The sequence below is a fragment of the Arachis hypogaea genome, chromosome 12, assembly GCF_003086295.3.
Source record: "Arachis hypogaea cultivar Tifrunner chromosome 12, arahy.Tifrunner.gnm2.J5K5, whole genome shotgun sequence".
NCBI classification, from domain to species: Eukaryota; Viridiplantae; Streptophyta; class Magnoliopsida; order Fabales; family Fabaceae; genus Arachis; species Arachis hypogaea.
In genome coordinates, this window is record NC_092047.1 from 98,422,862 (window position 1) to 98,449,056 (window position 26,195).

The 26,195-nt window shown below is 33.7% G+C and overlaps 1 protein-coding gene across 1 annotated transcript; it reads left to right on the plus strand.

Annotated features, from left to right (window-relative positions):
• The first annotated feature begins 15,012 nt into the window (after window positions 1-15,012).
• Window positions 15,013-17,144, plus strand: LOC112727820 (aldehyde oxidase GLOX). The gene has a single exon (XM_025777730.3). The coding sequence runs from the start codon at window positions 15,300-15,302 to the stop codon at window positions 16,914-16,916; it is 1,617 nt and encodes a 538-aa protein (XP_025633515.1). The 5' UTR covers window positions 15,013-15,299; the 3' UTR covers window positions 16,917-17,144.
• The last annotated feature ends 9,051 nt before the right edge of the window (window positions 17,145-26,195 follow it).

Sequence of the window (26,195 nt, forward strand, 5' to 3'; positions counted from 1 at the left end):
CTTATCAAAGTTACTCTAGCTCCAGTAATAACCTCTATGAAAGCTTCCACACTTTTTTATGAGATCTAAAAATCATGAACAAAATTGTTTCTGGTAAGAAGGTCGATAAAAATATATTTTTGAAAGTGTTTCGCCTGATTTTGGTTTTTAGACCTTATCAAGAGGTAGCGGCTACCAAACTTGTATTAATAATTCCAATTTGAAAAATAGATATGATTCTTTTTTATAAATTATTTTTAGGATTTAGAGATCATATCCAATAAAAATGTAAATAATAATAATTATAAAAAACAAAAAATAAGAAACAATAAATACAAAAACATAAAGAATTAAAAATTATTATATTAAAATATGTAAAATTTAACAAGTACTTGAATGAAAATGATAGAATTTAAATAATAAAAAAAAAGTCATAATTGAAATTACTAAAAAGAAAAAAGATAAAGTATCCCATTACTTATATAAATTCGTGACTTGCATTTTTGGACGTTAATGTGACTAATTCCTCTAATTTATTGTGTGAAATCTTTAGAAGATTTGAAGTAACAATATTTTGCATGCACAAAGAGACACAAATTTGAACGAAAAATAAAATCCTCTACTGTAACTCCTCATTCTCCTTTACAATAGATGCATAAGGCCTTTTATAGGCAACCAAATAAACCAAACCACACAATATACACACTCAAGATTCTAAACTTAAATTACCACTAATAGAATTATAATTACCATTTTATCCATTATCACTTGCTGACCTTTTTTTGTAACTTATATTTATCATTTATACCCCCTCTCAAACTCATGACTTCCAAAAGTTGGAGTCCGAGTTTGTTTCTAAAATTATGAAAGAGTGCCAAGGAAATTGGCTTAGTTAGAAGATCAGCAACTTGCAACACTGCTGGGATGTGAACCACAACCAGCTCTTCTTCTTGACTTTGTCTCAGATAAAATGAAGGTCCACTTCAAAATGTTTGGAACGGCTATGAAGAACCGGATTAGCCGCCAACAACACAGCACTCAAGTTATCGCAAAAGATAGTTGGTAGGACTGAAGAAGAGATCCTAAGCTCTTTGAGCAGATTTTTCATCCAAGTAATATCAGCTGCTGCATCTGCCAAACACCTGAATTCCGTTTCAGTCGATGACCTACTCATTGCAACTTGTTTTCTACTCGACTAAATCACTGGATTGCAGCCCAAATAAACACAATATCCACTCGTCGACCTTCAATCATCAAGATCATTGACCCAATATGGATCTACATAAGCTATTAAACGAAAATCAGTACATTTTGAAAAACATAAATCATAATCACTAGCACCTGAAAGATACTCAATATTCTCTTCACTGCCAGCCAATGCTACTGAAGAGGCCGATGCATAAACTGGCTCACGCGATTTACAGTAAAAGCGATCTCCGGATGAGTAAGAGTAGGATACTGCAGTCTTCCCACAATAGACCTATAAAAAGTTACATCTTCAAATAACTCAGAGCCATTAGAAGTTAATTTCAAAATTGATAGCATGGGTGTAAGCATTGGCTTACTATGAAGCATACCAACTTTGCTCAACAATTCGCTGATATACTTTCTTTGAGAAACATGAATACTTGAATCAGATAGTGTATTAAACTCAAGCCCAAGAAAAAAATGTAAGCTTCCTAAATCTTTGAGAGAAAAAATATTATTTAAACTAGAGATCAAATTAAATATTTCTTGTGGATCACTTCCAGTGATCATAATATCATTGACATAGACAAAAATAAAAATAGTAGAGGAGGATGTAAATTTAGTAAACAAAGATGTGTCAGTTCTTGTAGGAGTAAACCCAAATTTTGTAAGAGTAGAACATAATTTTGTTGTACTAGGCACGTGGTGTCTGTTTGAGTCCATAAATGGCACGATTTAACTTACACACAAGAGTAGTGTCTTGATCCTCAAATCCCGGTAGTTGAGTCATATAGACAACCTCATTAAGGTCACCATTAAAAAAGACATTATTAAAGTCAAATTGCCTTAGACACCAACTATTAGAGAGAGCTATGGTAAGCACAATATGGATAGTGGGAGGTTTGACAACATGACTAATGATTTCAGTAAAATCTATGCCATGTTGTTGATGACACCCTTTAGCCACAAGTTTGGCTTTGTACCTCAGAATTGAATTGTTAGGAGTTTTCTTAATAGCATATACCAATCTACACCCAATAATAGTTGAATTTAGTGGAGGTAACAAGGGTTCAGGTTTAATTTTTCAAGAGTCCAGTATACTCTTCTTGCATTGTCTGAACCCAATGAGGAGAGAATTTGGCTTGTTTAACGAATGAAGGAATATTTTGCACTAAGTCCAAATTAGTAGATGTGGCAGCCAAGGCTTTGGGCTTATGAATGCCAGCCTTAGCTCTTATAGTCGTAGGATGATTATTTTTTGGTATATGAGGAGGATGAGCATAATGGCTAGAGTTTGTATAGGTTCGATGAGGGAGGGAGCATGAAGGGATTAAGGTCTTGGTGGTGTAAAAGTGTTTGGTGGAGGGGCAAAGTTAACCAATTTAGGAGTGGATGATAAGCTAGAATTAGTTAGAGTAATACTAGACTACATTGGAGATGAATTAGTAACTAAATCAGTAAACATAGATTGAAAAGAAAAGTATGATTCATCAAATACAACATTTCTTGCAATAAGAATTTTTTTAGAAGAGTTCAAATACTTAAAAACTCTATGTTGAGGTGCATATCCTAAAAAGATACGCTTCTCAGATCTAAAATCAAGTTTATGTGCATTATAAGGACGAGTGTGTGGATAATATGCACAACTAAATATGCACAAAATACTATAATCAGGTTTCTTAAGATGTAACATTTCATAAGAAGTTTTCATTTTCAAAACTGGTGTGGGTAAACGATTAATTAAAAAGATAGATGAAAGAAAGATATCTTTCCAATGTGTTTGAGGCATCCATGCAGTAGCAAATAAAGAAAATCCAACTTTCACAATGTGGCGGTGTTTTTTTTCAACAATACCCAGTTATTGATGCGTATATGGACATGCGAGACTATGATTTATGCTATGATCCTGCAAGAAAGTATTAAAGGAAGACGATAGAAATTCCTTGGCATTGTCCATTTGAATGGACTTTAGAGAAAAACTTGTTTGTTTGTCCATCATTGTTTTAAATTGAACGAAAATTTAAAAAATTTGGGACTTAGCATGCAAAAGATAAAGGCAAGTGTAACGTGTATAAGCATCCACAAAGCTAATATAATAACGACAACCAGATCGAGAGTGAACTGGGGCCGGTCCCCACAAATCAATAAAAACTAATTCAAGAGGAAAGTGATATGTAGTTTTAGAATCAGGAATTGGAAGAGCATATATTTTGGAGAGACAGCAAACATCACATAGATAAGTAGCATCTTTATTTTGAACAAAAAGAATATTTCAGAATTGCAAGATAATCTTAACTATAGTCATAGAGGGATGTCCAAGCCTCTTATGCCATATTAAACTAGGAATATTAGATTGAGAAAGACAAGCTTGATAAAAAATATTACAATCAAGATGAGTTTGTGCAACCAAATTATTGAAGGTGTAAGGCCATTTCTAAGGAATCCTCGAAGAAGAGTCTCGCGGTTGACCTGAGATTTAATAAAACAATCAAATGGGTGAAATTCAAAATACACATTATTATCTAGACAAAATTTTGAGACACTAAACAAATTTTTGGCAATTTCAGGAACTTGTAAAATATTTTTCAAAACAAATAATCTATTAGATTCGGAAATAGATAATAGCATAAAACCAGTTTTAACAATAGACAAACCTGTGCCATTAGCAACATAGAGTTGGTCTTAGCCGTCATAATCAGATACTGAGATTGGATGCATCACTAACGAGATGGTGGGAGGTTCCTGAATCAGCATACCAAAATGCTTCAGAAACAGCAGAGGGTGTAAATTCTGAGTAATTAGTGAATAATTAGTTAATAAATTAAATATTAATAAAATAAATTAGAAAATAGAATTTTATGATTTAGTGAGGTAGAACTAATTAAAATAAGAATTTTGACACCAATTTTAAAGAATTTAGCCCAAGATTAGGCCGAAGGGGCCTAACCGAACGAACCGGGCCTGTATTAGGTCCAAGGCCCAATATATTTAACTACCCTCCATGAGCTCATAGCTTATTCAGCATAAGAAACGAAGAGAGAGAGAGAGAGTGCAGAACGGTGGAAAGCAAGGGGAAGAACAAAACCCTTGCTCTTGAAATTTCAATCCAACATAACTTTTGATTAGGAGCTCCGATTGACGAGCCGTCAGCAGCCACGCGTTCATCTCAGAATTCTCTACAAAACTCATCCAAAAATTTGGTAAGAAATTCACTTGTCAGTTTCATATTCTCTCCTTCCCAATTTTGAAATTCAATGTGTATCCATGTTGAATCTTTCTTAATTTTGGTATTTAGGTTCGAATTAACTTGAGAGTTTTGTTGGGTTTGACTCACTTGAGCTATGAACAAGGTAAAAACCCTAACTCTCTTGTAGATTCTTGAGATTTTGAGTTTAGGGATTAATTATAGTGATATATGTGGTTTAGATTGAATGTTGTTGGTGAAAAATCAAATTGGAGGTCAAACTTGTGAAATTGAAGCTTTGGATCAATTTTGGAAGCTAGGATTCATTGGTGAGGGGCGGTGGTTGATAGCTTGTGTTGTAGGGAACGCTTCAGGTGTTCCGAGTTTATCAAAAAATCGGTTAAGGTATGGTTTTGGTTTCTCATATTTAATATATAACGTTTCATAGAAACTTAGGTTAGATGACTATAGGATAAGTCGAATATGTGCTTGGGGCATGTTTAATGATTTTAGTTGTCTATATATATTAAAATGATGAGGTATTGCTAGGTGGATTATTTATTGATGTGAATGTGGTTGATGTTGGTAAAATTGATTGATGAATGATGATTTTGATATTAATGAATGAGAATTTTAAATGTGAACATATGGATGTTGATAAATTGACAATTGTGGTTGTATATTTGAGGATTTATGGAGTGAAGTGGTTCAAATTGAGGCAAGGTTGGTTGTGATTGAATATGGAGCTATGTTGGGTAAGTTTGGAGTCATTTTGAAATGTAGAATTTTGGTTTTGGTAAAGGAAATTGGTGAAATAGAGGTTTAGAAGTCTTTGGTGAAAACTTAGTTTTTGGCCAAACTTCGACGAGTCATAACTCGGCTTCCGGTCCCCCAAATGGTTTTAAAATTGTTCCATAAGAAAATTGGGTCCGTGAAGTTACATCGTTCGAAGAACGGAAGAAAAATAATTTAAAATAAAAAAAGTTATGCACGTCTAAAGTTTGGAGTGCAAAGCTGAAAATTCTGCAGCATTCAGCATTTTTACTGTTTTGCATAACTCGCGTACGCGACCACCTGCACGCGATGCGACCAACCTTTTCGGGTTGGGTATCTCGCGTACGCGAGCAGGGTGCTTGCATACGCGAGCATAGAAAATTGTACTCCCATGCGTACGCGTGGCCCCTGTTTCAGCAAAAATGGATTTTGTGTTTTAAAGATAAATTTCGAACCTCTACCCTCTATTTTCACTCTTTTAGACCCTAAACCTTAGTTGTAAACATAGTAGAGGGATCAAAGTATGAAGGGTTGGTAACTTGGAAGTGAAGAGAGCTTGAGATGTTAATGATGAGATTGAGGATGACTGTGTATGGCCGAAATGGTCGAGATGTGTGTGTGGCCGGAACGGTCGAGATGTGTGTGTGGCCGGAACGGTCGAGAGGGCAAGGTTCGTGGTGGTTTACCGCTCGCCCAGTGTCGAGACGTATATGGGGTTCGTGGTAGTGTACCACCTACATGTTTTTAAAAGAGAATATTGTGTTGGGTTCGTGGTGGTTTACCGCCCACATGTGTGTGTTGTTTTTCCAATTGAAGATCTTGCGAGATTCGTGGTGGTGTACCGCTCGCAATGGTGGGGTTCCTGGTGGTGTACCACCCACCGATTTTCAAGAGGACGATATCTGGATTAACTATCGGATGTGTTGGATTCTGGCAAAATAACTGACACGTAAGCTCACGGCTAGTAGGAAAGGCATTCATCATATGCATATTTTTTGAATTGCTTGCTTGTGCATTAATTGGGATTGCCTAAGTGATTTTAACATGCTAATTGTTATACTTGCTATTTGTATTACTTGTATTCTTCCTGTGTCTTCTATTATCTGTTTGTTTGTCTATGTAAAGTCATCGGAGTTGGAGGAACGGAAGAAAGACAGAGAAGTTAGGGATTTAGTTAGGCTTAAGACTCGATTAAGTTAGGAATCCTTAGAAAACCACCTTAATTTATGGTTTTTACTCTAGTCCTTTAAGTTTTATAATCTGAGTGTCGGCGTTCTAAGAATGCCTCTGGCTTTTCCGGGACCTTATTTATTATATATATGAGAACCCCCGGTTCTCATCCCATACAATATTGTTATTTTTCAGATGCATGTTGAGAAGCACCACTCTGTATTTTGGAGACTTGGATGAAGCGAAGAACTCTTAGGGGCTCAGGGACGTATGTTGTTTATATTTACATATGTATGTAGATTCTCCACCTTGTATTTTTATGTTTGTCCCTCTTAAAGGTTGACTCAGTGAAATAGGCTGTCTTTTTTCTGCTTTGGGTTATTTTCGGATTTTTCTTATATATATATACTCTGGCCGGTTTATCTTTGCGAACCGAGTTGGAAGCTTTGTTAATTGTATCTTTGACACTCCCTTTTTACTATATATATATATATATATATATATATATATATATATATATATATATATATATATATATATATATATATATATATATATTATGTTTCTTCGTACGCAAGTTTTTCATTTTCGTGAGCGTTACACCTTTGTTTTAAACTTTCTTCAAAGGCTCCTCGGTATAAATTCCTTTCAATTATTATTATTATATATATATTTTTACTTTTAGAGGTAGTAATTCCTTGCCACCTCAACTTTATGACTTAAGTATAAGACTCTGTGTGGTAGGGTGTTACAGAGAGAGTGGCCAAATAGGAAGTAGGTGGAGGGGCTGTGTTGCAAGGAGGAGGAGGTGGGTTCAGGTTTGCAAAAGAAGATGAAGCCTGTTGTGATGAGGAAGGAACAGATGGCGATTTAAAAGATGAAGGACCTTGAAATTTCTGATCATAACGGTGATAGCAATGAAGAAGAACATGTCCAAACCATCTGCAAAATTGGCATTGAGAGAGATTTTCAAGTTGCCAAGAATTTCTTCCACCACGTGTGTAGCATCCACCTCTGCCTCTTCTAGAATCAAAGCTTTCCCGTCCAAAATTTTTAAAATTTAAAGAAGAAGGTTGGGCAAGGTGAGCTTGAGCCATGGCGATAGAATTTTGTTTGAAATTTTCTAACATGTCATCGTGAGAAATTAAACGAGCCTCCACCTTTCTGATAGTGTACAAATCTGATTTTGCACGTACAGTGATGATGAATGAAGAATATTTCTCTGTGAGGCCATCGTACAAAGTTTCAATGTGATCATTTGTGGAAATTGAATCACCAATAGCAGAGAGAGAATTCACAAGATTTCTTATTTTTGTAACGTATTGAGAGGCTGTAAGATTGAGTTTCTTGCAATTCTTGAGCTGTGATTTGAATTGCTTGGACTTGGATTTAATTGAAGAAGAAAAAGAGATTTGAAGTTTTTCCCACATTTCACAGGCAGAGATGCAATGAACCATATAATTTTTGAAGTACACATCCATGGATGCTAGGAGCTAGGAGCTGAGGATGTAATCCTAAAGAACCCAATCAGAATAGGTTTTAGAAACTGTACCAGCTGTTTTCTCTGCATTAATTGCATATTGCAGTGGTTTCTTTCCAAAAATAATATAATCATGAAGATTTTGGCCAAGAATTGTGAAGAGGACTTGTTGCCACGTAAAAAAGTTATTCTCGTGCAGTTTCTCTGGAATCGGATAAAGGAGAGGACGATTTTGCGCAGTATCATTGATGGTGAGAGCCATGAAAAAAAAAAAAGAAAAGGCACCAAGGATCTTACGCTCTTGATACCATATGAAATCGGCTTTTTTATTTAAATAAATTAATAGAAGAACTAAATTACTCGATTCCCCTAAATGGATTTTAAAAACGTGATTCTCCTAAATCATATAATATATAAATCGTCCTAGGCTTTTGTGTTTTAAATAATATATGAATCATGTTACCTTGGGACGATTTATGCATGAAATGCAATGCTCAAAAACACATAAATCATCACAGGCCTTTGTGTTTTACAAAATGTATATAAATCGTCCTAGGCCATCATGAGTTACATTTTTTTTATCCTAAAGTTCATTGTCCTAGCACGATTTATGTGTAACTAGTCACCCCTCAAGACCCTAGCACGATTTATGTATTACTATGGTAAGGCACATTAGGTTGGAACGATTTACATTAAAAAATACAAAGCTCATGACTATGGAATAATTTATGTGCTAAAAGAGATTATAAATAAAGGAGAACCATGAATATTGATCCATAGTTAAGTTGAGAGTTTTAGGAAGATGGCTGAGAATGTGTTTTTGTAGTTCATTACCAGAGAAAAATTGATGAAAAAGTAAGGGTGTAACGTTCTGTTCAGTAGTAAAAAGTAGGTCAGAGTGTTCGTAAATCCTTCAACGAGTTTAGAGGATTTACGAAATAGTATATTATAGAAGTAAATAAAATTACGATAAAAAGTAAATAAAATTCATATGAATAAAACCAAATAAAAAAATAAAAGATTTTATATACAACATAAATATAGTACAATAAAAGATAAAAAAATAAAAATATCATAAAAATAAGAATTTATACAACAATATTTGTCATATGAATAAAAAATACAATAAAAATAAATAAAAATCATATGAATAAAATCAAATAAAAATAAAATTCATAAAAAATATACATATAAAAAATAGTTTAGTAAATGATAAAAAAAACTCATCTGAACTAAGAAGTAATACGTACTCTAAAATATAAGATCAGCACACTAAAAAGTAATATAAAAAATATTTATCATGTCCATAAAAATACAATATGATCTTATATTTTTTATATTAATTTTAGTATTCTAATCTTATATTTTTAGAGTACATACTATTTTTTTAATTATTTATTATACTATTTTTTATATGTATATTTTTTATGAAATTTTTTTTATTTTATTTGATTTTGTTTATATAATTTTATATTTATTTTTATTGTATTTTTTTATTTATATGACAAATATTGTTATATAAATTCTTATTTTTATTAATTTTTATGATATTTTTATTTTTTTGTGTATATTTTATTGTACTATATTTATGTTATATTTATGTTGTGTATAAAATTTTTTATTTTTTATTTAATTTTATTCATATGAATTTTATTTACTTTTTATTGTAATTTTTTTTACTTCTATAATATACTATTTCGTAAATCTTCTAAATTCGTTAAAGAATTTACGAACATTCTGACCTATTTTTTACTGCTGAACGTTACATTCTTACTTTTTCATCAATTTTTCTGTGGTAATGAACTACAAAAACATATTCTCAACTATCTTCCTAAAACTCTCAACTTAACTATGGATAGATATTCATGGTTCTTCTTTATTTATAACCTCTTTTAGCACATAAATTATTCCATAGTCATGAGCTTTATGTTTTTAAATGTAAATCGTCCCAACCTAATGCGCCTTACCATAGTAATACATAAATCGTGCTAGGGTCTTGAGGGGTGACTAGTTACACATAAATTGTGCTAGGACAATGAAATTTAGGATAAAAAAATGTAACTCATGGTGGTCTAAGAGGATTTATATACATTTTATAAAACACAAAGGTTTGGGACAATTTATGTGTTTTTGAGCGTTGCATTTCATGCATTGATCGTCCCAGGATAACATGATTCATATATTATTTAAAACACAAAAGTCTAGGACGATTTATATATTATATGATTTAGGAAAATCACGTTTTTAAAATCCATTTAGGAGAATCGAGTAATTTGATTCTTCTCTTAATTTATTTAAATAAAAAAGCCTATGAAATCTTTAGAAGACTTGAAGTAATTCTACAATATTCTGTAGTAAGTAATACGCATAAAGAGACACAAATTTGAACGAAAAATAAAATCCTCTATTGTGACTCCTCATTCCTTTTTATAATAGATGCATAAGGTCTTTTATAGGCAACCAAATAAACCAAGCTACACAATATACACACTCAAGATTCTAAACTTAAATTACCACTAACAGAATTATAATTACCACTTTATCCATTATTACTTATTGACCTTTTTGTAACTTATCTTTATCATTTACATATTAAAACTAATCTTATTTATCGAAAAAAAATCCTAAATTAATTAGTATAACTTTGGACTTCAAGTAAATTATACTTTAAGCATATAAAATCTCAAGCAAATTTAAATTTTAAATAGTCTTAAATTTTAAATAAATTTAAACACTAAATATAAAATAACTTAACCATCAAATCTAATTCATTCTTATTTTTTTTAACCATAATATACTTCATGAATATATAATTTTTTACATTAATTATTTAATCTTTTCGATACCAACCAATTGTACCAAATTTTTGGCATAATAAAAAGGTTCTTATATTATAAGATACCCCATCTCCTTTAATCATACATTTTACCTATGTATTTCACTGAAATCTATATCCACTAGGCGGCGCCACTACCATTTTTCAAAAAACTAAACAAAAGAATATATATACTTTTTGGACAAGGATCTATCGACTAATTATACAGGTAGGAGCAAAATTAAATATTGTTAGGAAAAAAAATGGTCAAAATTAGGTAAGGGAAGTTAATGGAGGTTGCTTGTATAATACTTTACTAAAAATAAGGGTTAATGATCAAATGCTCAATGAAGTTACTGGAGGGTTGCTTATTATGGCCGTTATATAACAATACTTTTTTTCATTCATCTTGGTTTAATATCTTATGTATATATATAATCATTATCCTTTCTAAAATAACTCTCTCTTTTATATTTTAGATTCATCAAAAAGTAAAGAAGACTTATTTTAAAAAGGGTCATCTATTTATTTTTATTTTAATACAAAAACGGTAATTTTTGTATCTAACTCTTTTATAGTTAAGAGATTTATCTATACTTTTTAAATACTTACAATCGTATTTAGGGGTTATTTGAGTGAACTTCTAAAAAAAGATTTTTTTTTTTAGTTATCTTTTTTTTAAAAGATCTTATAAAAAAGTAAAAGTAATTTTATATTTGGGTATCTCATATTGATACGGCCGTTATACATCATCCAAAAAGTTATAGCTCGGCTGCCGTTTTTGTAACTGACACACTGATTTTACCGAGTTATGATCGTAACCGATCTTTCTGCAAGTAACGCTCCGAAAGAGATTAATTCCTCTTAAACACTAGCAAAACGGTTATCCTCGTTTTCTAGCTATAAAACGGAGCTATCAGAATTTGAAAGGTAGATTTTCTAATCCAAGATAATAACTCCTCACACATTTTCTATTAACTGACTTGAGCGTCAGAGTGTTTTTTGCAGGTGCTCCTCCACTTGCTGTATTAGCTGGCCGAGGTATACCAGGTTTCAGCTAGAAGAATTGGTCGGCCTACGTCAGAGGACAGGCTATAACTCGGCTCAACCAGGCAAGAACACATACAAAAAAATCTTTTTATCTATTAATTATGTTTAGATATAACGATATAAAAGTATTTTTTGTTTATTTATTACATGAAATTTTAAAAAAAAAATCTTTTAAAAAAGATGTAAATTACAACTTCTCAAAAAAGATATTTTTTTAATTTTTTTAATGCTTTTATTTTTATTATCAGAAATTTACTAAATATACTAAAAAATAAAAAAATATTTTTTTTATCAAAATAATCACACTAAAACAAACACTTCAAATATAATTCTCATATTATAACAATAGATAGTTTCGACAAGAGAATCAATTATTTTTTTTAACCAATAAATACCCAACAAATTTTAAATACTTTCTTGAACTTGCAATTAGAGAAAAAGAAAAGAAAAAATATATTAATTAAAAATTTGATTTAATTAATTTTTTTATCTTTTATGTAAACCTACACTCACATATATCAATGAAAACATAAAAAGAAAAAAAAAATATAAATCCTCTAAAATGAACAAGGTTTTAGGATAAGAAAATGAAAAGTGAATTATATTAACTTCTAATAGCATGGTGAAAAGTCCTAAAAAATGATCTTCTGAACGATTAATTCTTAAAATTTTCACTTTACATATATATAGTTGCTCATTTTAAAGAATTTAAACACAAAAATAAAATCCCAAGATAACTATCATGCGGTTCATTTTAAATGAAGATGTATGTGATTGGTGATTTGCTTTTAGTTTTAGATAAATAAGAAAGAGTCACTTTTATCCCCTGTCCAACATCATTAGAAACCAAAGAACATTAGTAGGCCTAAGAATAATACAGGGAGAGAGATGGTATATGGAGTAGTGGACATTGGACCGGCCATTGAAGAACCATGCCCGTGTGTGAGTTTAGCCACATTTAAATGTGTCCAAATTCAGCCAACTTGACTTCATCTAGTAATTAATTTATTAGTCTGAATAAATAAATGTTAAAAATTTAAATTTTATTTTGTACATATAACAATTTATTGACTAATAACAAATTTTTAAATTAAAATTAAATTTGTGACGAATTAATCTTTAATTTATCAGATCAAACAATACCATCCAAAATCAAAAAAAAAAAAAAAAAAAAAACAAATTTGTCCAAATTCAACACCTTCGCTTTTCCCACACGTCACCCACCTTCTTTGGTTCTTCATGTATGCTAAAAACCAATCCTATCCATTTCACATTCCCCACAAAAACTCAAATCCAACATTGTACACACATACCATACTTTATAGCTAGTTATCATTATTCAATTTTTATTTTTTAATCATAAAATTTTTATTTTTATAAAAAATTTAGAATTTAAAATATAATATTAAAGATTTATGATTTAAAGTATAAAATTTAAAATGAATAAAATACTTTCTTTAAAAAATTGATTAATATTAACTGAAAAAATAATTTCTTAGTATTACTCGTAATTTAAGTTAGACATCATTATATGAGGTTTGTAGATTTTAGGAGTGGTTTACTCATTTATTTTTTCAAAAAAAAAAAAAAAAAAAAATCATGTTTGCCTTTGCTTTTGCTTTTGTTTGTTTTCAACCACTTAAATGAAATCGATTCCCTCACAAGCCAGAATTTTTTGTTTTTCAGATACATACTATTTCAACATCATTTACTTTGTTAAATCCACTCTTCAAAAAAAAAAAAAAAAAAAAAATACACACACACACTGTATATCATTATGTCATCTTTGTTAGTGGTATATTACTTGCTTCAAAATCACTTTTAACTGAAATCAATTCTCGAGTTAATTTGAGCAGATATCAATTTTATTAAAAAAAGGGAAACATTAAGTAGAAAATATTTAATTCAATTTTGTTTCACATGTTTTTTTTAATTGATTTTCATCCCAATACTATCTATGATACAGGATGTATCCATATCCTCTCATATTTTAATATATTCTTTTAGTTATGGATAGATTGTTTCACCCACTAATTAATATGTTTATAAAATTATAAATCAACTTGAAATTAGTCAATACCGTTATAAGGACGGAGTTAGACCATATTTTTAAAGGGGGTCAAATTTAAAGAAAAAAAAAAATAATAATCATCAATTAGGGGATGGAAGAAATGGTTAAAAAATATGTTTGAGTAATTAAATTATTTTAATTTTTTTAGTCATAAAAAAAATATTTTAAAGTTTTAAAAATATATTGGTAAAAACTCTTGTATATATAGCATATATAACACTGTTATATGATAAATAAACAAGGAATTGATAATAAAAGCTTGTGGTCAAAATAATTTTTACTTATAAATTAGTTTACTTCTTATTTTTAAAAATAAATAAGAATTTTATTCAAATTAAAAACTAACCAATAAATCAAAAGAGAGAGCATTTAAGCATGTTTTAGAGTGACTAACTTCTAAGCTCTTTATCTTCACTAATGTTTGATAAAATAAAACAAAAAAATGTTTATATATTCATCAATAGATTATAAAACTTGGTGAGGGAGGTCAAAGATAAAAAGAATAATCAAATTCAAAAACATATACATAAACATCTTTCACAAAAAAATAAAATAAAATTACATAAACATCTATTCCAGAATTGACTACTAAATACTAACTAATGTCACTTAAACCCTAATTCTGTCATTTGCTCGGTTAGTCTTTTTCACTGGCTCAATGGACTTTTGGTCTTTTTCACTTGCATTTTGACTGGAACAAAATCTAGTATCCATAAATTATATATTTCAATTTTTTTTAATCTTGATGTTATCTTTTTCATATAAAGTTTTAAGTTTGCATATGAAAAATAAATGGAAAATGTTAAAGATAATAATATTGTTACTTCTGTTTTTTGTAATATCATCCTTACATAATTTTTGTTCATTATATATTTGCAAAAATTTATTAAAAACAATTATATTACTAGAAATATATAATGATACCTATTTTTAAATGTGAAACACAAAAAATATTTAATTTTAGCTCAAATTGGAAGGACATATCACTAAGACACCAACGGTCCAACCAGATAATGAATGCATATAAAAAAATACTCAATAGTCAATAGCCAATTAGCAGAAAATGAAATATCACTACAGTGTGTATATATATGGAAAAGTCTAGAAAACCAGTAATTTTGTTAAATTTTGATCAGTATGTAATTAGCAAAGAAAAGTGAATTATTGGATGAAATCTCATACTAATCTCACACTATTTAAACCATTATTCATGACTATTTAATAGTTACAAATCACAAAAGTTGATGGTGCCTAGCATTCCTCTATATATATTGCATCCCATCAATTGTCTACTCTCTACAACCATTATTGTTCTCTCATCCACAAATACAAACTAATAATTAATGGCAGTCCTAAAAGTCTAAAACTACAAAACCACTATCATAATAATGATAATAATACACCTTTTTCCCTCTGTACAATTCCCACTCCATTATCCATTTTCTTTTTTTTTTTAACTTTTCAAACAAGAATATTCTTTTATAATTAATAATAATATAAAATAATCAGAATAGAAGCTTCACTTCACCTCACTTCATCACCCTTCAGTTTCTTATTTCCACTCACTAACACAAACACTATCTTCGCCATGGACCAGACCAGTGTCCTTGCATCTCAACTATGCTACTGCTTCATCATTCTTTTCCATTTAACTCACTCACGTGCCGATCTCCCCGGCACGTGGGAACTCCTCGTGGCCGACGCCGGCATCGCCTCAATGCACACGGCGGTGACCCGGTTCAACACGGTGGTCCTCTTAGACCGAACAAACATCGGCCCATCCCGCAAACTCCTCCCCAAAGGTCACTGCCGTTTCGACAAAAACGATGCCGTATTGAAGCTTGACTGCTACGCTCACTCCGTCCTCCTCGACCTCCACACCAACCAAATCCGACCGTTAAAAATCCTCACCGACACGTGGTGCTCATCGGGGCAGTTTCTCCCAAACGGCACTCTCCTCCAAACCGGTGGCGACTTAGAAGGTTTCAAAAAGATCCGGAAAATAGACCCGTGTGACATAAATGGGTCATGCGATTGGGTTGAGCTAAACGACGTCGAATTAACGGAAGGACGCTGGTACGCATCGAATCAGATCCTCCCTGACGGTTCCGTTATCATAGTTGGTGGACGTGGCTCCAACACCGTCGAATTCTACCCGAAACGCATAAATGGTGCCATTTCGTTCCCGTTCCTTCTTGAAGCAGAAGACACGCAAATGGATAACCTCTACCCTTACGTTCATCTTCTCCCAAATGGTCACCTCTTCGTGTTCGCGAACACGAAGGCGGTGATGTACGATTACACCAAGAACATAGTCCTTACGGTGTACCCGCAGCTAGACGGTGGTCCACGGAATTACCCCTCCGCGGGGTCCTCCGTCATGCTTGCGTTGCAAGGAGATTATTCCAATGCGGAGATTGTTATCTGCGGCGGAGCACAGTACGGTGCGTTTCTTGAGCGGAGTACGGATACTCCGGCTCACGGAAGCTGCGGCCGGATCTCTGCAACTCAAATTGATCCGGTTTGGGTCACGGAGGACATGCCGTATGGGAGGATAATGGGAGACATGGTAATGCTACCAAACGGCGACGTTTTGATCATTAACGGCGCTATGTCGGGTTCGCAGGGATTTGACATGGCATCGAATCCCTGTTTGAACCCGGTTCTTTACCGGCCTAACGAACCGTTAGGCCTTCGGTTCATGGTTCTGAACCCGGGAACAGTTCCCAGGATGTACCATTCAACTGCGAATTTGTTACCCGATGGAAGGGTGCTTCTTGCAGGGAGCAACCCGCACGTGTTCTATAAGTTCGATGCTGAATTTCCAACGGAATTGAGAATTGAAGCGTTTTCTCCCGAGTATTTGGGTCCGGATAAGGCGAATATCCGACCCGAGATTTTGGAGGTTCCCGAAACGGTGCTTTTTGGAGCGACGTTTAATGTGATTGTGTCGGTTGAGTTGCCTGTGGTGGAAATTGTGGAGGTGAATTTGGCGAGTGCGCCTTTTGCAACGCACTCATTTTCACAGGGTCAACGTTTGGTCAAACTAGCCGTTACTTCTGCTGTGCCGGACGGTGGTGTTGGTAGGTATAGGATTGGGTGTACGGCGCCGCCGAATGGGATGGTTGCGCCACCGGGTTATTACATGGTGTTCGCCGTGAATCATGGCGTGCCTAGCGTTGCACGTTGGGTGCACGTGTCGTAGTAGCTTCGGCAATCTTTAAAAAAAAAAAATCATGTTGGGTTCTGATTTTTCGAAACTTGAAAAATTTGGAACATTGGGATTGTATTTGATTACAGTAAAACATTTTTAGTTTTGGATTCTGCAATTGTTAATAGTATTAAAAGGAACGGATAGTTTACGCAGTTGGTTGATTTGTGTTCACTAATGAATTATATGATCAAATGGAATATTATTGAATTATTTGGTTTAGTTTTGTTTTGAAGTTTATTATTTAGTGTTATTGTTTAAACAAAGGTGGACAGTTCAATAGATCAAGTCTTCATGATTTTGTGTGCAGTGTTTCACTAAGATTGATTATTATAACTTGTAAGGATCACAATTATTTGAGACAGAGAAAGTTGGTGTGAAAGTTACACTTCATACTTTTGGCTCCTTGAGATGCTATTGCTGCATAATGTGACTTTTGGGACCCTAAAGTGTATTACTTTTAATACACTTATGAAATCAATGTAGTTAGTGGAATATTATGCTTAAAGAAATGAGATTATATAATATATGACTTTAGAAGAAAAAGGAATCACGGGTATGATTTTGATTAATATAACAACTGAAGTATAATTGTTATTCTTAATTATAAATCAATCAGCACTATAATACAAACTGGTGCCAGTATTAATGTATTATGTTGTCGTGTATTAATACAACATAAGTGATGTTAAAGTGGGACATACTTAGTTCATAATTAATTTTTTTCACACTCAAAGCAAATAACCCAACTCTGAGACTCTGGTTATGGAAAGATGAGCTTCTTTAGTTCAACGACACTCCTTACTTTCATGGAGATTATAGATTATCTCTAATTAGTAGAAAGTACTAAACTACTAATGCAGATTGATTTGAGTGCTAGATTGAGGTATTTTGAGTTGCAAGTCTCTTCTTTCTCAAGTGATTTCAAGTGGTGGGAGATGATGATGATAAGCGCCTAAGATGTAATCTCCTTTCTCCTGAGGTTGTCCCTCCACAAAATGCAAATAGACTAACATTAAAGTACATTATGTTTTAGCGTTGATCAAAATTAAAAGATTAAAATATGTTGAAATAAATATTTAATTATCAATATATATATATAAAGGATAAAGTATATTTTTTGTATCTAATATTTTTAAATTTTTTTAAAATTATTCCTAATATTTAATTTGATTCAATTTTATCCTTAACGTTTCAAATAAGTTTTAATTTTATCCCTACAGTCAATTTTTTAACCGTCAATAGTTAATGAATTTTTTTTTTCAATTTTACCCTTATTCCAAATTTTAATTTTAATTCTAATCTACTTAAAAATTATTGTTTCGTGGGTTATTTGAAACTGGATTATATTTGGATTGAAAATGTGAATCCCAAATACTTAGTGGAGTGGTCTCCAATTTGATCTGTGTCAAGGAGCCGCCGTCCGAGTTGTATGTTTGAAGAAGTGGGGATAGTACCTGCAAGACACTCCGATGCTTAAGTTAGCAAGGGAGTAAAGCAAGTTTAGATATATTGGAACTTAAAAATACCTGAGGGATCAGTGTATTTATAGGTGAAGAACCAATAACCACCATTGGAGTAGTTCCACCTCTGGTGGTGGATAACTGCCCATTTATCTTAGAATTGTTGAGATCTCTCTTCTAGAAGTGGGCGAGAGGTATTAGGAGGAGGTTACAACTTCCTTGGAAGTGTGGATTGAGTGATGTGGCACCTTGGTCCGACCTGTTAGAAGGTCGGCTATAAGTGGGTGATAAACCCCATTTTTAGGGTTTATCCTATACTTAATCTAGTGGATTTAATCCATTATTCTCACACTTATTCATACAATTCGCATGTTTTACGTTTTCCTTCATGATTTTTGTGCTATAATTGAAAACATGCTTCTTTGGCCTTAAAATTGCTAATTATTAATCCTCTCTTATTACCATTCGATGCCTTGATATGTGTGTTAAGTGATTTCAGGATTTATAGGGCAGGAATGACTTAGAGGATAGAAAGGAAGCATGCAAAAGTGGAAGGAATACAAGAAACTGAAGGAACTGCTAAAGCTGTCCAGCCTGACCTCTTGGTACTAAATCGACCATAACTTGAGCTACAGAGGTACAAATGAGGCGGTTCGAGTTGCGTTGGAAAGATAACATACGGGGCTTCGCAACAATATTTAATTTTCCATAACTGCCCCGAAGATAGGCGACGCGTACGCCTGAATCACGCGTACGCATGACCTGGAGAAAATTCAATCCACGCGCACGCGTGGACGACGCATACGCGTGAATTTGCCGCGTGCTGGACGTATCAAAAATCGCTGGGGGCAATTTCTGACCCAGTGTTTGGCCCAGAAAACACAGATTAGAGGCTATAAAGTGGAGGAATCAATTCATTCAATCATACAACTTCTCATAATTCACAATTTTAGGTTTTAGATGTAGTTTTTAGAGAGAGATAGGCTCTCTCCTCTCTCTTAGGTTTTAGGATTTAGGATTTCTCTTAGTTTTAGGTTTATTTCTTCTCCATTCCAAGTTCAATGTTCCTTTAATTTAGTTTTTCTTCTACTTTTATTTACTCTATTACTTTAGTTGCTCTATTTCACTTGCTAATTATTTATATTGCCAAATTGGCTTATGAACTCTTCATGTTAGATTTGAATTTCTATTTAATGCAATTTGAGCTATTTCAGATTTATGATTTTTATTTAGCTTTTTACATTCTTAACTTGAATTGATTAATTGGTGACACTTGAGTTATCAAATCCTTTGTTAATTGATAATTGGAATTTACTGGCTGATTTGGATCCCTCTAAAGCTAGTCTTTCCTTAGGAGTTGACTAGGACTTGAGGAATCAAATTAATTAGTCCACTTGACTTTCCTTTATTTAGTAAGGGTTAACTAAGTGGGAGTAATGAACAATTTTCATCACAATTGATAAGGGTAACCAGGATAGGATTTTCAGTTTTCATACCTTGCTAAGAGCTTTATTAGTTATTAATTTACTTTCTTACAATTTACTTTTCCTTGTTCCTTATTCAAAAACTCCAAAAAGATAATCTTCCATAACCAATAATAAATCATACTTTCCTGCAATACCTTGAGAGACGACCCGAGATTTAAATACTTCGGTTATCAATTTTATTAGGGGTTTGTTACTTGTGACAACCAAGTTTTTGTACGAAAGGATTTCTTGTCGGTCTAGAAGCTATACTTGCAACGAGGACTTAATTGTGAAAATTCTAGACCGCGCGAGAGTCTCGTTCGTCAAAATGGCGCCGTTGTCGGGGAATTACAAACGTGTGCCTTATTATTGGTTTTTATAAATATTTGCTTTTTCGTTTCTCTATTAGTGTTTCTAGTTTTAGGAGTTTATTTTCATTAATTTTTATTAATTTTTATTTTCTTTAGCTATTATGAATTCTCACCCCTCTGGTTTCAAGTTTGGTTCCAATGTTGTTGTAAGGAATGGAAGCTATAATAAGAACAGGCATCAGGTTGGAAGAATCAAAGATGGGAGAAGCCACAAGGATTTGATCAACCCTCTTGGCAACAACCCCCTCTAATGCGCTATAACCAACAACCATCCTACGATGCATGCCAAAACAATAGTTATGGTGGACCTTTTCGTGACAACCAACCTCCACCAAACTACTATGGTCAAGAGCCATTCTAGGGAGCTGATAAACCACTATTTTATGGTTTATCTTGTACTCAATTGAGTGGATTTTATCAATCTTTCATACACTTATTCATATGATTTGTATGAGTTTACGTTTTCCTTTCTGATTTTATGCTATGATTGAAAACATACTTCTTTGGTCTTAATTTTGATATGTTTAATCCTCTCTTATTACCATTTGATGCCTTGATATGTGCGTTAAGTGTTTTCAGAGATTACAGGGCAGGAATGGCTTGGAGGATGGAAATGAAGCATGCAAAAGTGGAAGGAATACAAGAAGTTGAAGGATCTGCAAAGCTGTCAGCCTGACCCTCTCGCACTAAAACTGTCATAACATGAGCTACAGAGGTTCAAACGACGCGTTTCTAGTTGCGTTGAAAAGCTAACGTCCGGAGCTTCGATTTGATATATAATATGCCATAGTTTCCCTGACGCTAAGCGACGCGAACGCGTGCTCCACGCGGACGCGTCGCAGTGACGAAAATCAGCGTGACAGATTTCTTCTCCAGTGATTTCTGGGCTGTTTTCGACCTAGTTTGCGGCCCAAAAAACACAGATTAGAGGCTATAAAGTGGGGAAATCCATTCATTCATGATCATGCTTTCATAATTCACTTCTCATAATTTAGATGTAGTTTTTAGAGAGAGAGGTTCTCTCCTCTCTCTTAGGATTTAGGATTAGGATTCCTCTTAAAGAAATTAGGATTTCTTATTATTTCAACTTATTATTTCAACTTCCTCTCAGGTTCAATATTCCTTTAATTTATGTTTCTCTTTTACTTTTATATACTCTAATGCTTTTATTTGTATTTGACTTATGTTGCCCAATTGACTTATGAACCATTCATGTTAGGATTTTCTTTATTTAGTATAAATTGAGGTATTTCAGATTTATGATTCTTATTTAGCTTTTTATATTCTTGGCTTTAATTGATTAACTGGAGGCTCTTGAGTTATCAAACTTATCGTGATTGTTAATTGTTATTTTTGCTAATTGAATTGAATTCCACTAACTCTAGTCGTTCCTTAGGAGTTGGCTAGGACTTGGGGATCTAACTAATTAGTCCACTTGACTTTCCCTTGCTTTCGTAAAGGTTAACTAAGTGGGATTAAACTCAATTCTCATAAGGATAACTAGGATAGGACTTCCGAGTTTTCATACTTTGCCAAGAGTTTATTTATTAGTTATTTATTTATTTTTCTTGTCATTTAAATTACCTGTTCCTTACTTTCAAAACCCCTAATTTACAAGACTCATAACCAATAATAAGAACACCTCCCTGCAGTTCCTTGAGAAGACGACCCGAGTTTTAAATAGTTCGGTTATCAATTTTAAAGGGGTTTGTTACTTGTGACAACTAAAACGTTTGTAAAAAAGGATGATTTCTTGGTTTAGAAACTATACTTGCAACGGGAATTTATTCTGAATTCTAAACCGTCAATCTTCCGTTCTTCAAAATGGCACCGTTGCCGAGGAATTGCAAACGTGTGCCTTATTATTGGTTATTGTAAATATTTGCTTTTAAATTGATTTATTTTCGAAAAAAAATATATTTTTCAGATTTTTAATTTTAAATTTTTTTATCTTATCTTATCTTAGTTTTAAATTTCAAAATTCAAATTTTTTTTTCAAAAAATCATATCTTTTTCAAAATCTTATCTTATCTTATTTCAAAAATCAAATTTCAAAATTCAATATTTAAATTTCAAATTTCAAATTTCAAATTTTTAAAAAAAATTTAAAATTTAAAATTTAAAATTTCAAAATTTAATTTTCAAATTCAAAATTTAAATTTCAATAACCTTTTAATTTAAATTTGTTTTTATTTTCGTTTTTAATTTTTATTTGCTATTATGAGTTCTCACCCCCATCGCTTTGAGTTTGGTCCCAATGCTGTTGCAAGGAATGGAAATTATTACAGGAACATGCATCAAGGTCAAAACAATCAGAGATGGAAGGAGCCATGAGGATCTGATCAACCCTTTCGGCAACATCACCTTCCAAGATACCATGGACAACGACCATCCTACAATGCATGCCAAGACCATAGATATGGTGGACCTCCTTGTAGTTACCAACAAGCCCCGCCATATGCTTATGAACCATCTCCTCAACACAACTTTGAACTACCATACTCACAAGCCCCTTACCACCAAACACCACCATATGACCCTAACCTGTATCTACCATACCAACCACCTTATGAGCCAAATGAACCATACACAGAACCGCCCCCATTCCAACACAACTACTCTCATGAACCACCACCTCAATATACACCATCTCCTTATCATTATCAAGATGAACCACCTTCCTACCATGAACCCTTTCTCCTAACAAATAAACCCTCCTATCCACCCCAAACCTCCATGGAGAAAGCACTTACCGATCTAAACTCTACTATACAAGCTCTCGTCGCTCAAATTGGACCACCAAATACCTTCAACAATCAACCCTCAAGCTCTAGTGCACTTTCTTTTCAACCACAGAATGATCTCTCCATCCCATCACCACCATCCATGGAAGAGCACCCACATCCATCAATCCAAGAGCAACATGATCCCAATGATGCTATTGACATGGAACAAGAGAGAAGGGATCATCTTCGCGAATCCATACTTCATAAGGAGCTAGAGGAGGCCCTAAAGGTGAAAGTAGTAAAGACCCTTGAAGTCAAAGGAGTGGTTGAAGAATTAGTGGAGAAAGACATCAAGGAGGAGTCTGATTTTGTCTTAGAGCAAGAGGAGGCCCAAAATGTGGAGATAGGAGAGACCCTTGAAGATGAAAGAATAGTTGAAAGGAGTTGTCATGGAAAGAAAATCATCAAGGATGAGTACGATTTTATATTAAAATTACTGGACAAAGCAATAATTATTGAAGAGGAAGAAGTGGTTAAAGACCTGGGAGATGCTGAACCTCCATGGGAAAGTCAAGACATAGAGCCTCCTTCCAAGACGGTTGCATTTGATGTTGAGGAGGGTGTACAACCTCCAAGGCATGTCATGGTTAAGGACTTAGAAGAGGTCGATCAAGAGATGGAGATTCAAGAAGAAGAAGCACAACCTCCCATGCCCTTGGAAAGAAGTGAAGAGGAGATTGAATTGGAAGAAAGCTACCAAGAGGAAGAGGTTGAAATTGAAGAAGCTTACAAGGAGGTGGAAGTTGTCAGAGAAGAGCACAAGGGAGTGGAGCTTGCGAGTTCATTAGAAACACCTCTCCCAAGGCCATTACCGTCTAACACAACGTTCAAGTGGGTAAAATTCTTATCCTTGACCTTTACCTTCCCACTTGAATATGGGCTACTGGAGACGGATGGTCAACTTAGAGCTCTTTGTGGCATTAAGAGTAAGAGGAAGATGGTCAGTGGTAAGAATTGTCCTGCAAGGTTCATTATGGTTGGAAGCTTTAAGTTTAAACGCAAAGGTTGGTGTAGAGCTCAATTGAATGGGTCTGGGAAGTTGTTTGGACGCTTCAGTGAGAATTCTAAGGCTGAACCACCCGGATGGAATCATGATAATCAACTTGAAGACGGGTGTAGAAACAAGATTTGGGATCCAGGAATATATGAGGATTAATTTTGGGAGCTCAAAGCTTGTGAAGAACTCCATCAAAGCTTGAGAAATTTACTTGGTATTGATAGAGCTTATTGGAAGTCCAAGCATTGGTGAAAGTTTCAAGACGAGTTCAAGCACAAGCCACCATAACAGGGAGCTCACCAAATATCCAACTTAAGGACTTTAACTAAAAGTGCTAGGTGGGAGACAACCCACCGTGGTATGATTGTTCCATCTTCAATCTTATTTAGTTTTGTTTGTTTTTGAGTTTTATTTTATTTTATTGAACCTGGAATTATTCATAACATCTGCATCAGCATCTGTATACTGCATTTTGCATTTTGCATTAAAAAAAAAACACGCAACGCGACGTGGCAGCGTCGCTGACGCGTCCGCGTCACCAGTGCGTTTTGAAGAAAAGAGAATTGGACAAAGAGTCATGCGAAAGCGTGGCTGGAGGCATGCCTTTGGCACAAATTAATCCACACGACCGCGTCGCTGACGCGTCCGTGTCATGTGGGAAAAATGCCTCCCACGCGTCCGCGTCACCCAAGCGAACGCGTGGCCTTGTAAAATCGACGTAAACGGGTGTTTGGCAGCAAGTTAGGCTGGAATGGGGCTGGAACGGTGATAGAAGCACAAGCCTTACCACGCGATCGCATCAACCACGCTACCGCATCACCCAGATTTTTGGCAAAATGCATTTAAAACAGAGAGTTGCGCGACCGCGAGGCTACCCTCGTGCTAATGGCACAAATTACTCCACGCGAATGTGTGACCCACGCGTCCGCGTCACTTCATAGAAGCGCTATCTGCGCGAACGCGTAACCCACGCGCTCGCGTCGCCTGCGCCGCACAACTTATCCTGATCAGCGCCAATTATCTTATCTTCTCTTTTCTAATCCTAATTTTTTTCTATCTTTTCTTCTTTTTTCTTACTTTCTTCTTCTTCATCTCTTTAACTTCTCATCCCTCTTCACTTCCATTCTATTTCATTTAATTTATTTGCATACTTTCATTCATTGCATTATTTTCATTGGTGTTAGAAATTTATTTGGGTCATTATTTTCTATATTTTTGTGGATTATTAAAATGGTTTGACAATTATATAGGGTTGTTTTCATGTTCAATTTAATACTTTCAATAGCTTATTTACCATGCTTGCTATGTGTTTATGAAAACGCCCGTATGGCATTGTGCACTATTTTTAGATTTCTTTTATTCTACTACTCTAAATGCTTGCTTTTCACAAAACCTTTTTTATATTCTATTAATTAAATATAATTGTTATTCAAACATGTTAGTTTGAAAGACTTGGTAATCTAACTTGGACATGGAATGCTTGATCTATGCTACTCATGCCTTTGCCAGCATACCAATAAACATCTTGCATTTAATTGTCATTACATGCACTTGCTATATTTCCATTGATGAACTTTTCACATGTAGTCATGACCATGTGTTAACGTCACTCTTTTTTATTGTGCATTGATTACCACCTTTCCCACTCTCTTCCTTACTCTAACCCTTAGCTTTAAAAGGTTACTTTCTTTTTCCCTTTTCAGGACGGCCACCAAGAAGGGTAAAGAAAAAGCTACTCCCAAACCACCGGCAAGGAAAGGAACAAAAAGAGCCCAGTTGAGGAACCACAACCCCCGTCCACCTACACATCTCTGCATGCACCGAGGACGGTGCAATCTTTAAATGTGGGGAGGTCGATACCGATCTCCATGGGTTAGTTATTTCCTTCTCAACACGAATGTCTTATTTTCTTTATTAGTTCATCGTTGCATTTACATGTTTGATTGCATGTTTATTTGATTTTGTGCATAATTTACCACTTGGTTGAAGTAATATTTTCTTTTTCAAGAAATTTTTATAGTATTTCACTAATTTAAATTGAAAATTTTTTTCTGTTAAAACTTGTTTGAAGTTGTATTTGGAACATAGTTTAAAAAGCTAAGAACACACAACCTGTGAGATTTTGAGCTTATTTATATGGTTACATTATTTAACCATAAATTTTTATTCTTGTGTGTTTTCTTCTCTATG

Coding starts and splice junctions, on each gene's coding strand:
- LOC112727820 (XM_025777730.3), top strand. CDS start 15,300: ATGGACCAGACCAGTGTCCTTGCATCTCAACTATGCTACTGCTTCATC.